The sequence below is a fragment of the Vulpes vulpes genome, chromosome 14, assembly GCF_048418805.1.
Source record: "Vulpes vulpes isolate BD-2025 chromosome 14, VulVul3, whole genome shotgun sequence".
Classification (NCBI taxonomy): Eukaryota; Metazoa; Chordata; class Mammalia; order Carnivora; family Canidae; genus Vulpes; species Vulpes vulpes.
In genome coordinates this window covers 73,098,269-73,114,616 of record NC_132793.1, presented here as the reverse complement: position 1 = coordinate 73,114,616, position 16,348 = coordinate 73,098,269, and the positions used below count along the sequence as shown (strand labels likewise).

General features: G+C 42.1%; 1 protein-coding gene across 8 annotated transcripts in view; it reads left to right on the top strand.

Moving 5' to 3' along the window:
- ATG10 (autophagy related 10) overlaps positions 1–10,766 on the top strand; it is a 215,775-nt gene extending 205,009 nt beyond the window's left edge. For 6 of the 8 annotated variants that reach the window (XR_011997044.1, XR_011997043.1, XM_025992944.2 and 3 more), the window contains 3 exons: positions 3,785–3,882; positions 4,527–4,643; positions 4,759–10,766. Coding sequence is in view for 6 of the 8 variants with exons in the window: in XM_025992944.2 (XP_025848729.1) it covers positions 3,785–3,882; positions 4,527–4,638 (210 nt within the window). In the remaining 2 variants the exon portion in view is untranslated. The remainder of the gene's footprint in view (positions 1–3,784; positions 3,883–4,526; positions 4,644–4,758) is intronic. The other 2 variants (XM_025992945.2, XM_072736879.1) reach the window with 1 other exon arrangement.
- Positions 10,767–16,348: the final 5,582 nt, after the last annotated feature.

Here is a 16,348-nt window from a genome sequence, read left to right as displayed (position 1 = left end):
TTTAGATTTTTTTTTTGAACTCCGGCACATAATTCCTAAACTAAAAATGAAAGACGGCTTTCATCTCTGATTCTGGCTGTCTCAGGGAGAAAGTGGAAACCACGGATAATCTTTCCTGATCGCACGAGCCTTAAAAAATCTCCATTGCAGAAAAAGGGCTTTTGGAAAGTACTATCCAGATTGATTGTCTACACTGATCAGATGCCTCAAATTATTTGTAAATTCTCCACCTTGCTCTGAATATAAATTGATTGGCTCAGGTATTGGCTCAGGTCACAAGGCTAACTTTGAGTTCTCTCACTCCTGCAGCATTAAGGTATCCCTAAGATTAACTACATTTATTTTGCTTATTTATTTATTGACTTAAAGTTTTTTTTTATTTATTTACTAGAGAGAGAGTGTGAGGAGGACAAGCAGGGAACAGCAGAGGGAGAGGGAGAAGCAGGCCCTCCGCTGAGCAGGGGGCCCAGTGACCATGATGATGAGGGGCTCCATCCCAGGACCCCAGGATCATGACCTGAGCTGAAGGCAGATGCTTAACTGACCGAGCTCCCCAGGCACCCCTGGCCACATTTCAAAACTATGGATCCTTTTGCCTTCAGTTAGGGTTAAATCATTAAAAAATTATCAGACAAGAAGACTTAATATTTGCCAAGTGAGTGAATGAGAGAATATGTGAATTATAATCACATCGGGGAAACTTTTACTTTTCTACATTGTATAATCACTATTATATGCATGATAACTCAAGGCCTGTATTCAGTACTCTTATATATTTAGAAACAAGGATGTGGGGATATTTTAAAAATTAATTTTCTATCTGTATTTGAAAAGTAATTAATGGTTTGGTTAATTTGCCACCACTGAGAGAAGCTGTTACATTTGAGAAAGCATTGGGAGTTGGCCATCCACAGTTTAACCGTGGAAGTGATTATGGGTGCTTCTGACACATTGCTAGAAGAGTGGTCATGATTAACAACATCCTTAAGGGATTTATTTAACAACAACAAGGAGTTTTTGGGTTCCAGATGCTCTCAAAATCAAGGGACCCTTTTTATTTTATTCATGGCACTTACAATTATTTGGATTATCTTATTTCTTTATTTGTTCTGTGTATTTATTGGCTGCTTCCTGCACTGGCACATAGGTTCCATGGGATCAGGGGCTTTATCTTTGAGATATAGTGATCTCTGTTACTATATCCAGAACTGTTCCTGGCAGACACGTAAGGGATGATCAATAGATAAGTGTTGAATTAATAAATACTAGTTGAAGGCAGGCAAGGGGAGCCACAATCAAGCTGGACAGGAGGACTTGCTTCAAGCAAACACATTTGGGCTGTGACCCCAGGGTCTGCTTAGGGATGGGAGGGAACAGTAGGGAAAGAGCAGGAATGAAGGGAGCTCAGGCTCTGCGCTAAGAGTCAGGCCCCTGAGCAGACTCTACAGGTGACACTTGGGAGACATACACCCACCCACACCCAGCGGATACCTGAACCCTCAGCACAGATTTGCACCCGCAAATCTCCACACTCAGTGTCTCCAATACACAGCGGAGGTGCCTCTAATTTCCTGTGAGTAGGTTTGTACACATGCACACAGACGTGAGTGTTTTGGGGTTGGAGGGTAGAGTTATCAGCAACAACCACACGTAATTCTTTCCAGGGATGCTCTGAGTTCAGCTTCTCCTTGGACTGGCTGAGAAAAGGAGAAGCAGCCAAGAGAAGAAGCTAGGCCCCTCGTCCAAATCCAGCCAACAGGCTTGTTTTATTTGGCCCATTCTATGATTTTTTTTTAAGTGCCAAAATTTAAATTTAGGAGGTTTTACATAAAAATCTGGATTTCTAGGCTATTTTGACAAATGGGAAGGACCTGGCACACTGAACCTGCATTCCCACATGGCACAGTTGGCTGGAGCAGAGTAGCAAGCATAGCCTTGGCTGGGAGCACTCTCCTTTTGCCCACAGTCCTTTTCACCTGCTGGTGTATTGAACTGACTTCCTTCAGGTCACCTGCGCCGTTTTTGTAGATATTTGTCTTAGATTGCTTGGGCAGCCGTAACACACCCCCACAGATTGGGTAGTTTATAGACAACAGTCATTTATTTCTCACAATTCTGAAGTCTGAGATCAGGGTACCAGGCTGTTCTCCCGAGGGCCCTCTTTCAGGTCGCACACTTATTGTGTCCTCAGGTGGCAGAGAGGGGTAAGCTAGCGTTTGGGGGTCTCTTTTATAAAGTCCTAAATCTCAAACACGAGGCTCTACCCTCATGACCTGATCACCTCCCAAAGGCCCCACCTCCTGTGATACCATCACACTGGGCTAATATTAGGATTTCAACCTACAAATTTGGGGGACGCAAACATTTAAACCATAACAATATTTGAGGTTGCAGTCTTTGGCATAATGGCGAATCCACGATGTTAACAGTCAATAAATTTATTGTCCAATAATTGTTTTAGGGGACGCCTGGGTGGCTCAGTGGTTAAGTGCCTGCCTTTGGCTCCCAGGGTCCTGGGATCGAGTCCTGCTTCAGGCTCCCAGCAGGGAGCCTGTTCCTCCCCCTGCCTATGTCTCTGCCTCTCCCTCTGTGTCTCTCGTGAGAAAAATAAAGTATTTAAAAATAATAATAATAACAACTGTTTTTGTGTTGGTACAGTTCGTGCTAGGCCACGCACTGCATAGAAACCTCCCGGGGCTCCCCGTTGTTTGCCAAATGAGGTGCATCTCCCGCCCTGGCAGCAGCCTGACCAGCACTGCCCTGTGGCCATTCTCTCATTAAGGCCGCGGAGGGCGCCTGGTGGCTAAGTTGCTTAAGCGTCTGCCTGTGGCTCGGGGCATGATCCGGGGCCTGGCGTCAGCGCCACCACTCAGCGGGGAGCCTGCTTCTCCCTCTGCCCATGTTCTCTCCTGCTGACCCTTCCCATCCAATGGGCTTCTCACTTACAGAGATGGCCCTATGAGCCTGAGAAAGACCGAATGATCAAAGCAGGTAAACAGGGGCACGTGGGTGGCTCAGTTAAAGGTCTGCCCTGGCTTGGGGTGTGATCCCAGGGTCCTGGGGTTGAGTCCCCCCTCCTCCCCCTCCTCATCAGCAGGCCCTGCTCAGCGGGGAGCCTGCTTCTGTCCCTCCTCCTCATTTATCCTCTCTCTCACTCCCCCTGTCTCTGTCTCTCAAATAAATAATAAAATCTTAAAAAAAGAAAAACAAGCCAGATGAACAAACTCAGAAGGAGAGATGGACAAACAGAAGAACAGCAATTTAAATAATGCCAGCCGTGCTCCTGCTCCCCCCTGCCATTCTGCCCCGTGAGCCTGCTGGTGCCACACTCAGGCTTGAAACAGGCAACTTGTTGGCAAAGTTCGTGTAGAAAAATGTGCGGAAGATTTTGGTTCTCTTACAAAGAGGTGAATGAAGTGTATTGTTCCGAGGTCAGGCGCTCCTCACATCCTTGAGGAAAAACTGGAGAATGATTCTCAGCTGAAGAGAAACACTAGTTGACAAAGAGTTAGAACTGAAAATGTATTTATAGTTCATAGTGTGTAAACAAAACCTTGTGCCCCTTGCACTTGATTGTAAGGCTGTATTAATCCATGACTCCTCTTCTCCAGCTTGTTCTCATGTTTGGATTATGAATTATATTTCAAAACCGAAATTGATCTGTATCTTAATTTAGTAACTTGGAATTTAAAACAAACTTTTATTTTAACAAACCAGATTGTGTGTTTTAACTTTTTCGAAGTAATTCACACTGGCAATCCGGGACCAACTCTGATTCTTACAGGAGCATCCGATACTTGGACAACCCTTCTTTGTACTTCATCCCTGCAAGACGAATGAATTCATGACTCCTGTGTTAAAGAATTCTCGAAAAATCAATAGGTAAGAAACACCATCAAGATACATTGGCTTTTACTCTTATTTTAAAAGTGTAAATCTTTTTCTGTGACTCTAAAAGCTAAGCTAAAAAAGAAATATTTTTTGTAATAATAGTAATGGCTAACATTTATTGATTTTTCCTGTGTGCTAGGCACTGTTCTAAATATTTTAGATAATTAATGACATTGGATTTTTATAACACCCCATAAGCTAAGTTCCATTATTTTACCCAGTTTACAGAGGAGAAAGCTAAAGCACAGGGAGGTTAAATGACTTGGCCAAGTTCACACAACTAGTTAAGTGGTAGAACTGGGGTTTTAACCTGGGTGTTTTTGCCTCTAGAGCCATGCTCTTAACCACCACACTCCACTACCTTAGCCAATGCTATAAATTTTAAGTGTAAAATTGGAATCATCAAGAGGAGTTAGGAGCCTCAACGCCCTTTAACTCCCCCTTTCGCTACCTCAGTCTCCTTGGATCTCAAGTCCGTGTCAGGCAATGGAGCTGACACTTGGAAATGCTGGGATTCCACATGGTGGGCACATGTCTTCGAAGACAGTTCTTCTCTTCTGTTGGTAATGATTTTCTACTACTACTCCACCTCAATGAAAACATTAGAATTGCCTGTATTTTCACTTGTTTCCTAGGAGTGTCAACTACATCACATCATGGCTGAGTGTTGTAGGGCCAGTTGTTGGGCTAAACCTACCTCTGAGTTATGCCAGAACAGCTTCTCAGGATGAAGGAAATGTGAATTGACCAAGGTAAAAGGGAAGTCTGCACTGCATATTTTGCTATTATAAAGATCCTGTTGTCTCTCTTGCACGTGGGGGCCCTACTGGCCCCATCAAATATTAAGTCTTCTTTCATCTTTAATAGGCTGAATATGGACCGTTTAAGTTTCCAACCAACCAGTGACCAAGCATTGAGGAAGCATATTAGACTTTGCTATAATAATGCAAACCCATTTGCAGGAGTGGATGACTTTACTTCAGAATTGTTATTCTTGAAATAAGTCTGTACTGTTCAGGTAACCCTCTTTTATTCTCTTGGCTTTTGTTCTTGTTCTTCGCTTTCTTCTATTGAGCCAAAGAACCTAGAAATTGTGGCGTGAAGAATACCAGAACTGTACCTGGCCAGCCCTGATTAATCGGACAAATAACGTGCAGTAGTTCAACTCACCAAGATTTCGACATGGATTTATTTTTCCATTGGAAGCAAATGTCTGCAGTAACTGATATGCTGAAACCCTAATCTGGAAGAATTTTTGGTTTGGAGTTGCTTGCTTTGTTTTTCATTTTATCTTGCCAGGGGCTGAAATTAAGACAAAAATGTAATTGCCTCTTTAGAGAATCTAGATTAGTGTCTGTGAAGAGGGATGTACTTTAGGGTCACCTGAGGATCTTTTATGATCGCAGATGCCGGGGTCCATCTCCTAAAACAGCTTATCTGGGGTGGTTTTGACATACTTGCTTCTGGAGAACCTCTGGTCTGGATGTACCTTTAGTGTGGCATTTATCTGAATTGGTTTGGTCTCCCGACAGGCCTTTTCCAATTCTGTGTAGAGCTCCAAATAGCTGGACTTCCTTCCTAACGTTTGTCTGGGCATTGCCCTGGGCCTCCTGGTTGTTAAGAACATCCAGGAGACATTTGTTCAGGAGGCAGCCCATTCGGAGGAAGCAGTCAGGGTGAGGGGATAATCTGCCGGCCAATCGCTGAAGACTGAGCCCACACTTTTAGTCTGTAGGTTCAGGGCTGGGCTCTCACACAGGGAGGAGAAGTAGAGAATGGGTTAATTCAAACTGCTAGAAAAGCTAAAAGTAAATTTTAAAATGCTGAGCTGCACATATTCATGCTGGGATGAGAGCCTGCTTACATGCTTGCTGGGCATTTTGGTATTTACCACTTAACATCTTTTCAACTTCTGCAGGGATTTTCCCCCCACCCCCACTCCCTAATGTAAACACAGATTTCTCAGCAAGTCATTTCTCAGACCATGTCATTTCTGGGGTAAAAAAAACCTAAATAAATTATAATAATGTGTCATCTGGATGATGTACTTGTCTGGAAATAATAGTTATCCTTTGCTAACAGATTCTGCGATGATAGTAGTCAGTCACTGTAGGGACAGTGTGTAGGTTTTTTGTTTTGGTGTTGGTGGTGGTGTTTTTAAGTTAATTTTTTTTCTCTGATTGATGGAGACCTTAAAATTCATCAGTGGCAAGAAAAAGTTCTGCAAAGCTCTTGAAGGTTGTAGAGACCTCCCTCCCCAGATAGATCCCTCTCTTCAGGCAGCTCAATTTCTTTTCAGAATATTTTTCACTTAAAAAAAAACTTTTAATTTTTAGTTGATAAAAATTTCCATGTTTAAGAATGCAGCTATCTAACAGACTGTTATCCCAACAGTTGTAAAACATTAGAAAATATTTTGTTTTGTCGAAGTAACAGTTCTTTCTCTGCAATATGAGGATTTTCCCCTCTGGGTTTCTTCTCTAGTTAATATAATGCAAAACTCCTTCAATCAGAATTAAAGCTGGGTAAAGCTGCTACCAGCCAATATCCTAAACTCTGCTTTTCTGTAGCCTTGGAAAACCCTTCACCTCTGGTCCTCAGTTATGTGATTTGTGAGAGCAGCTACAATTCTTGGGTCTGTGAAATAGAAGTGTAGAGATCTAGACTGTGAGTTTTGGCTAGCTGCTAGCTGTGTGATTTGGGCTAATTTTCCTAATCTTCTTTAGTCTTTTACCATTTCTTTTTTTTTTTAAGAGTGTATTTATTTGAGAGACCGGGGCGGGGGGTTGTGTGTGGGGGGAGAGTGTGTGTGCATGGGCAGGGGGAAGGGCAGAGGGAGAGGGAGAAGCAGACTCCTCACAGAACAGGAAGCCCAACTATGAAGCTGCAGGGCTCCATCCCAGGACCCTGAGATCATGACCTGAGCTGAAGGCAGTCGCTTAACCAACTGAGCCACCCAGGTCTTTTACCATTTTTCTGTGTTTAAAAAGTCCATTAATATTCATCTCACTTGCCTAACAAGAGCAGGGAGGAGATCAAAATGGTAAGTCAACCGGAATGAGCTTCATGACCAACACAATGCCACATGGGACAAGGGTGATAAGGGATAATTGGCCCCTGTCCTGCCCAGCGCTAGCATGCCTTCCCCCTTCCACCTCATTTCAGGCCCGACTCCTCCCAACACAAATGGGCCTCTGATGAGGCAAGTCTTCTCTGCTCACATCCTTATCTGACTGTGGATAGGAAGGATATGCTTCCTTCTTTATCTCTCTACTCAATTCTCAACCTAATCTATATAATTCACTCTTACAAAGCCATCTCTGACCACCACAGCCCCCACTGGTCAACTTGGCCTTTCATTACTTACTATACTTGGTCACATTGGCATTTAATTGTCCTCCTTTCACTCTTAATTTCTTCCCCTCCTTAACGATGGGTAGTAAGTAACTCACTGACCCACTTTTTGGGGGTATGTTGCAAGGCGGCGCGCACAGAAGAGTTGCTATCTACCTCTCTTACGGGATCCAGGGAAGGCTCTCAGTCTGGGGATTTGAGTGGGTGACCAGAGGCTGTTTTGATCATTTGGTACTAGCCTACACTTTGAGGGCTAAAAAACATCCTCCTAACACAGTTGTATTAGAATAAAGAGAAAAAAAAGGAAGTTAAAACTGGGCTTTTGCATCCACTTTTCCTGAGATAGATACAGTTCTTAGTCATACTCTCAAGATATGAGAAAATGGAGGTCTGCATTGTTAAAACCAGCTCTTACATAATTCAGAGAGCTGATATTCCAGTGAGTTGGGTTGCCGCCCCCCCTCCCCATTAAAATGTGAGAGTAAGAATATGCAGATATTTACTCCAGCAGATACTTATTAAGTTCCTCTTATATACTGAGCCCTAGGCTAGCTGCCAGGGATGACAAGTGGAAAGACATGACCCTGGCTCTTAAGAACCACAGGCCAGTGGAAAAGACAGACTAGAAGATTCAGGGACAGACGATGTGTGCTGGCAAAGACGTGCAAAGCAAGGGCCCGAGAAGGTTGTAGAAGAGGAATGTGAGTGGAGTATGAAAAACTTAGGATTTAACCAGGTCAAGAATGCAGGAAAGTCCTTGAAAATGCATGGGAAGTGATAAAGAGTGAGGTTGGCTAGCAGGACCCGGGCCAGGCCTGGATGAGATTTATTGCCACACTGAGAATTTGTATTTGGCCAGAAAACCAGAAAGAGCCACTGGGGTAATTTAAGTAGAGGAGGTAAAGTGATCACGTTTGCATTTTAGAAAGATCCTGTATTTTTAAAATGACAGTTGCATATAACTAATCACATCTACACTTTGTCAGTTTTTTCACCAGCGGGTTCTGGCCCACAGGCTGTAGAAGTAGGAGCACAGAAAGGGTTGGGAGTGTGCCAAGGACATTTTTCAATTTTTGCCCAGAGCCTTCCAAAACAAAACCTGCCAGTGTCCTGAAAACCCTGAGTCCTGGCTGTGGTACTTGGGGCAAGTCACTCCACCTCTCTCAGCCTCTCTTTCCTACTGTATTAAATGGAAGGAAGTGTGTGAGATCAAATAAAATCCAGTTATTAGTTTATGACATATATATATATATGAAATAGAAAATGTCTTGGAAAACATTCCCTGTGTGTCTTCTTTTCTTTACTCTCATACTACTACACTCACAACACTTCTGACTCTAGATGTGTGGGTTTTCACACAACAAACAATCCTGCAGTACCAGCTGGGGCCCTACAATTCAGTTCAGTTCTGACACTATCAGTATGGAGTGAGGATCAAATCCTGTAACTTAAGACTTCAGTCCCACCAGACTGCCTGACTTTAAGACTCTAGTCACAAGTCCCAGGTGGTCACCTGTATTTCTGACTGACTATAAACCAGGATTACCATGACCCCCTCACTGGGTTCAACAATTTGCTAGCATGGCTCATAGTATTTAGGTAAACCCTTATGTTTACCACTTTATTAAATAACAAAGGATGTGATAAAGAATACAGATGAATACCCAAATGAAGAGCTACATAGGGCAGGCATAAGAGCTTTTGTCCCCATGGAATTGGGTGCAGCACCCTCCTGACACATGGATGTGTTCACCAGCCTGGAAGCTCTCTGGACCTCATACTTTGGTGATTTGATGGACGCGTCATTACATAGGCATGCATGGTCACTAACTCTACTTCTAGCTGCCCACCCCCCGTTCCCAGAGGATGGAGGATAGGCCTGAAAGTCCCAAGCTTCTAATCAGAGCTAGGTCTATCTGGTGATCAGCCCCCATCCTGAAACTATCCAAGAACCCACAAAAGTCACCAAAAGTCACCTCCTTAGAACAAAAGACACTCCTGTCATCCAGGAAATTCCAAGGGATTTAGGAACTCTGTGTCAGGAACCAGAATCAAAGGCCAGATATTGGAAGAGATGCTCCTCCCATGCTCTTATCATGTGGGACATTATAAGGATTTTAGGAGCTCTGTACCGGGAACTGGGGGGCAGAGAACAATCTGTGTATGTTCTATTATTTTACAAATACATGAGAAAAAAAGCACATGGTAAGGATATTACTGTTTTCTGAGACGACTTTGGTTTCATACATATAAAATCTATATGGGTGTGTGCGTATTTGCATGCATGCATGCTAAGTGGTGATGTAAATATATTTCTGACTCCAGGGAACAGGGATTTGAAAACTGATGGATAAATAAGCTCCCTTCCAAAATCTAGGACCCTTGGATTGCCCCTTCTACTGCTGACCAGTAAGTTGCTGAAGGTTATTCTGGAAGGATATAGGCAGTACTGAACTACCGGTGTGCCCATGGCAACTGAGATACTTAATTATGCACATAGGTCTTTTTATAGGGCTTGTCTGTAAAAGTGCTTTCACGTTTTTATTCTTAAACGCTGTAGTGTTGTCAGGCCCTACTCTAGGCTTTGCTTTTACCTTTTGTGTTGTCAATAGCATCACCTAGTGGTAAAAGCGACTTATTGCAAGTACTGTGAAAACAAAGTGATTTTAGAGATCACCACGTCCCATTTGTAAATTATTAAAAACAAACTGGAAACTCACATTTTTTCCTACACTGAAATATACTTTACACGAGAGTAAATAAAACCTGTGGCTGCATTATGATTTCTTGGGTTACTTTGAAGGTTTTCAAATACCCAGACATCACTGTTAAACCCGAGGCGAAAATGTAAGTAAGCATATCCTGCCTGATAGGTTAACCTGGAGATCACAGGTCAGTGCCTCTGCCGCCTTTTGTGCATCGTGACTTGCACACGTGTGCGAGATCTTCAGCTTTAGCATGGTGCCCGGCACGTGCTAATACTCCATCTCGGCGGAATGTCTGTATATGTGGCTGACTCCTGAGCACAGGGGAAGGCTCTGCTGGGCTTTCTGCCGGCACCAGGAACTGGACGTGCTTTCCTCTTTTGGGAACTGTGGCCCACTCTTTCCTTTGAGATAATTTATTTTCCTGACACCAGCCGAGAAGTGGGATGTGGTCTCCTCCGTCGTTTTCTTTAATAGATTCAGAGAGAATAGCCAGGCCCATACCTGCTTATTAACAGAGAAATGGCTAACTCAGATGTGATGCTCTACAGCAGTTCAGGGGAATGACTCCATCCAGTCCCCACACAGGCAGCTCTCATGAATAGGTTGTTGAGTTAAAACAGAAAACAGAGGGGATCCCTGGGTGGCGCAGCGGTTTGGCGCCTGCCTTTGGCCCAGGGCGCGATCCTGGAGACCCGGGATCGAATCCCACATCAGGCTCCTGGTGCATGGAGCCTGCTTCTCCCTCCACCTGTGTCTCTGTCTCTGTCTCTCTGTCTCTCTCTCTGTGACTATCATAAATTAAAAAAAAGAAAACAGAAACTTGATAAATATGCATGCAACTTAACACTATTTATATAAAAAATACACCAATACCACACATTTTCTAGAGTACATATGCAGTATATGTATGTAGAAACATTAAACATGACCTAGGACACACACACAATTTGTAAGAGAGGCCACCTCAGAGAGTGGAGAGTGGGAACTTGCATTAGAGGAAGGCAAAGATGTTGGCTTTTTCTAATGCTACACTTACCTAGCTGTAGACTGTGAAACCAAAATTCACTTTAAAAACAAAAAAGATTTTTTTTATTTATTCATGAGCGACACAGGAGAGGCAGGCTCTATGCAGGGAGCCCCGATGCGGATGGGACCAATCCCTGGACCATGCCATGGGCTGAAGGCAGATGCTCAACTGCCGAGCCATCCAGGCATCCCTAAAATTCACTTTTAGAAAAGATTTTAGTCCTCATAGATAACTTGGAAGCCACAGAAACACTTGAAGGAGAAAATTTTAAATGTGCTTAAGTGTAAATCACCCATGGATAACTGCAGTTAACTTTTGATGTATTTCTTCATATTAGTTTAAATATATATTTAATTAGGATCATTCCATATATGGTTTTACATTATGATTTTTTGCATTTAATATTATATTGGCAACATTCTCCCATGTCATGTGGCTCTTTGAAAAAACAACTTAAAATGACTAGTAATCTTCTATATCAAAATGTCCCTTGGGATCCTTGGGTGGCTCAGCGGTTGAGCATCTCCCTTCAGCCCAGAGCGTGAGCCTGGGGTCCCGAGATCTAGTCCCGCGTTGGGCTCCCTGCATGGAGCCTGCTTCTCCCTCTGCCTGTGTTGTGTCTCTGCCTTTCTCTGTGTCTTTCATGAATAAATAAAATCTTTTTTAAAAATGTCCCAAATAATCCTATTGTTGGACTTTTAGGCTGTTTCTAATCCCTCACTGTTTAATTAATATACATTCATTGAGCATTTAGCCTCCTGTGTGGCAAGGTAGACACAGCCCCTTCCTCAGAGCGCTTTCAGAATGGAAGTGAGAAATGTGTGCAGAAACAGTTGCTTACATTTGGTTTCTTTAGGTTGTACTGTTACTAAGGGAATGAACTGATCAAAGGATACGGAGTGTCTTAAGGCTTTTGATTCATGTCCCTAAACTGTTCACCAGTAAGGCTATACTGATTTATATCTCAGAAGTATTCTGTATTTTACGATTTCCTAAACTCTGTGAAAATAATTTTGTTTTCCTTTGCTTTAATTACAGAATCGATCATTTTTCTCTTCATGTCCTGCTAGAATGTGCATGGACTCTCAGCTTTGTTTCTTCTCAATATGCTATGCATTTCTCAGTGCTGCTGGGGTTGTTTTTCCAGATTCTTTATTGTCCATTTTATTGCCCCAAAAAATCTTCGTTTTTTTTCCTATCAGAGCTGACCGTCCATACCTTGGTTCTGGTAAAACCAGAAAGCATAGAGTTAAACAATTAGGATATGTATGTAATATAAAAAAATGTTATGGAAAATCTTATATGTACTCAAAGGTAAAGAAAATAATATAATGAACTCACATACTTATACATCAGAATCAGTAATTACCAAGATTTTTGCCATGTTTGCTTCATTTAACCTTAACTTTATATTTGCATAAATATTTTAAAGAAAATTGCAGACATTATGTCATTTGTTTTTACAGGTGCATGCTAAACATTTTTCATTTGATCTATTCTGACAAGTTTTACTCCAGTCTTAGATGTTAAAACATTTGAGTTCTGGTCCTCCGCTTGCTTCAACCCCTGAGGTGGAGCTTTGCACCCTCTTTCTGATTATACCTTTGCCAGTGACATGGGTCAACTTTCTTCTGAAATGCCCTCTGTTCCAGCTGACATCAAAGTACACATTCGTGAAATGTACATTTTGCAGGTGCTGCAGACTGGATGATCCATCCACAGATCTTCACCACATTGGAGACATTTCTTAAATGATGTTAAACCGTAGACAACTTCTTGTGACTCTTCTCAGCTGTGATTAAAATGGACAGTTAGGTAATATGTGGCCAAATCTAGTTTTATAGATTTAAACAATGTCTAGTTTCTTGTGAAGGGACCCTTTAAAAGTCTGAAAATATATAGAACCTATTTTCAGAAAAATGTGTGTGCCATATATGTGGAAGTGTGTACGCGCACACACACATCGCTGATATAGATCAGAAAATTCTGCATACATGGGGCACCTGGGTACTCAGTTGGTTAAGCATCCTACCCTTGATTTCACCTTGTCATGATCTCAGGGGTGTGAGATCGAGCCCCATCTCAGGCTCCGTGCTGGGTGTGGAGCCTGTTTAAGATTGTCTCTCCCCCTCTCTGTCTGCCCCTCACTGTCCCTGCCCCCCAGGTGTGCACACATATGCAGCCTCTCTCTTTAAAAAAGTGTGTGTGGGATCCCTGGGTGGTGCAGCGGTTTGGCGCCTGCCTTTGGCCCGGGGCGCGATCCTGGAGACCCGGGATCGAATCCCACGTCGGGCTCCCAGTGCGTGGAGCCTGCTTCTCCCTCTGCCTATGTCTCTGCTTCTCTCTCTCACTGTGTGCCTATCATAAAATAAATAAAATTAAAAAAAAAAAAAAAGTGTGTGTGTGTGGGGGGGGAGGAAATTCTGCATACAGTCGCAGGAGGTCCCTAGACTATTTAAAATCTAAGAGACAAATCCTAGATCAAGAATCTTGGTCAAGGACGCCTGGGTGGCTCAGCAGTTGAGTGTCTGCCTTTGGCTCCGGGTGTGATCCTGGGGTCCTGGGATCAATTCCCATATTGGGCTCCCCCCAGGGAGCCTGCTTCTCCCTCTGCCTATGTCTCTGCCTCTTTCTATCTCTCATGAATAAAGAAAGAAAATCTTTAAAAAATAAAAAGATTGGGGGAAAAAATGGAACCTACTAGGAACCTAAAGAGGGGGAAAGTGGTCCTACTTACCTGCCAATACACACAAACCAGAGCACCTGTCAAATTATATAGGAAAAGGTATAAAGGCTTATAAGTCTGGATAAAGTCACAAAGCTGATGGGGAAAAAAAAGATATGACAAAACAACCTATTTCATGTCACTGTTTCCAAAGGTGTTAATGGTATGTTTCAACAAGTAATGTTTCTCTCAACTGTTCTCAGCTGTGATTGAAATGAAATACTATTTAAAATGTGCCTTGCTTTCTCCACTATTGTGTAGATTTAAGCATTAGCTGACTGGTAAAAGAGGTAAGGAAGCATAATATTTTCATTAGCATCTGCCCTTTTTTTGAAAATTTGGGCATGTTCAGTATGTCCTACACTTTTAGCCCACCCAGGTAACTTGACCCCTGTTCTGTTTCTAATTAACCAAAGCAAAAAAGATTTTAGAAAGCTAGACTTAAAGAAAAAAACAAAACGACAAAACAAAAACTCATTGTGAATAAAGAACAGAATTCATGTCAATAACTTATTACCACAAATAAGGAGATCACTGGTAAGGACCTGTGGAAAGTACTTTTCTGGAAGATGTGAAGGAGTGATCTGGGGCCACGATTTCCTCTTCTCCCTCCTGAAGAGCAGCTCTCCTTGGCACTGGAATTGCTATTTGAAAGCTTCAGATTGTCTGGGAAGAATTATGTTAAGGGATTTTGATGGTGCTCATCAGGTCTGGCTGAAGTTCCAATATTCTGTGTGTGAGGGGCCCCCTCATTTTTGAAGATACACACCATATATTAAAGGCGTAACAACCTGAATGAGGTGACGACTGTGCATGTGCATATTTGGAAATGTTAGTTATCTGTGGCTCATGAATCCCTTCATTTTTTTTTTAAGATTTATTTATTTATTTATTTATTTATTTATTTATTTATTTATTTATTTATTTATTTATGTGAGAGAGAGAGAGAGAGAGAGAGAGAGAGAGAGAGAGAAGCAGGCTTCATGCCAGGAGCCTGACGTGGGACTTGATCCTGGGACTCCAGGATTGCACCCTGGGCCAAAGGCAGGCGCTAAACCACTGAGCCACCCAGGGATCCCCTCATGAATCCCTTCAAATGTGTCACTCTAAAAACGACTTTCTCCTATGAGACAATTTATGCTTAAAACATACAATTTTAATGTTTTAATGCTTTGGTCTAGAACTCCTATGGTCACATTATTATGATAATAAGGTTTAAAATCCATGTATCTTCTTCACATACTAACATAACATCACTTTACCAAATAATATGGACAGCAATTGTGCTAGAAACTAAGAATGCTCAGTACAACCTAAGAAAATCCCCCAACTATAATGTCCTAAGAAATGGGAGCTAATACTTGAATGGTCCATTTAAAGATTTTATACGTTAAAATAAAGATTATACAAGCCACTGTTCATGAAAATTTTATAGTAATGTGATAATTTATGACCTTAGTCTCTTTTCTTGACTATGCAAAGCCATCAGAGAAACGTTAGCTATTTGGACAACCTTGAAACGGACTCCAGGTGTGTTTTCCATAGCCATGACCATTATGATTAAATCCTGCCACCAGACATCTTACTAGAATGAAACAAATTGGAAATTCATGTTTTGTAACAGGACCATTTGTTTCCTTACTTTTGAGATTAGAAAGTTCTTTATATACTTCGACTCAAGTTTGTTGTTGGATATATGATTTACAAATATTTTTGTCCAGTTTGTGATTTATATTTTCATTCTCTTAAGACTTTTCAGAGTAAAATTTTGAAAAAAGTCCAATGTATCCTTTCTTTTGTGTGTGTGTGTGTAATGTACTTTTGGTGTACCAAGAGCTCTTCACCGAAGTCATGAAGATATTTTGCTTGCTTCTATCAATTTTATAGCTTTACATGCAGATATATGACCCATTTTGTGTTAATTTCTGTATAACGGGTGAGATTTAGGTTGAGGTCCATTCTTTTAGCAAACTGAAGTCTGTACTGTTTATTGTAAAAACTATCCTCTATCCTTCCTCCATTAAACTGCTTTTGTACCTTTGTCAAAAATCATTTCTTACCTATGTAAGTCTGTTTATATTTTGTTGATGTCTCTGCCCCCCTTCAATACCACACCGTCTTGATTACTGTAGCTATAAATCATAAAATCAAGTTTTGTGATTCCTTCACCCTTTATCCTTCACTTTCAGTATTAACTACTCTAGTTCCTTTGCCTTTTGATAAAAATTTTAGAATTAGCTTTTGTCTCTATAGGAAAAATCTGCTGGGACTTGGCTTAAATTTTGCACCCATGGTTAGTGTCTCATTTCTCTCACCCTACAGCTTCCATGCAGTCAGGCACAGCACAGGGCGGGACACACAATTCATGCTGGACCCAAGAAGGGACAGCATCAGTCACAAGGTGGGGGGGAATACACAGGAGGCAGAATGAGGCATAAGGAGACAAATCAGTTTCAAAAACTTTGCGGTTTGAGGCATCAGAGGTGGATTTAGGTGTCCATCTGTCAGTCTCTTAGCTATAGGTGTCCAGGGTGCACCCAGCAGACAAATGCGAGCCACTGTCACAAGGTATCTTAACTCCCAGGTGTGTCTCTACAGGTTTGGCTGAGATCTCATCAGAGCAGTAAACGACACACTGTAGAG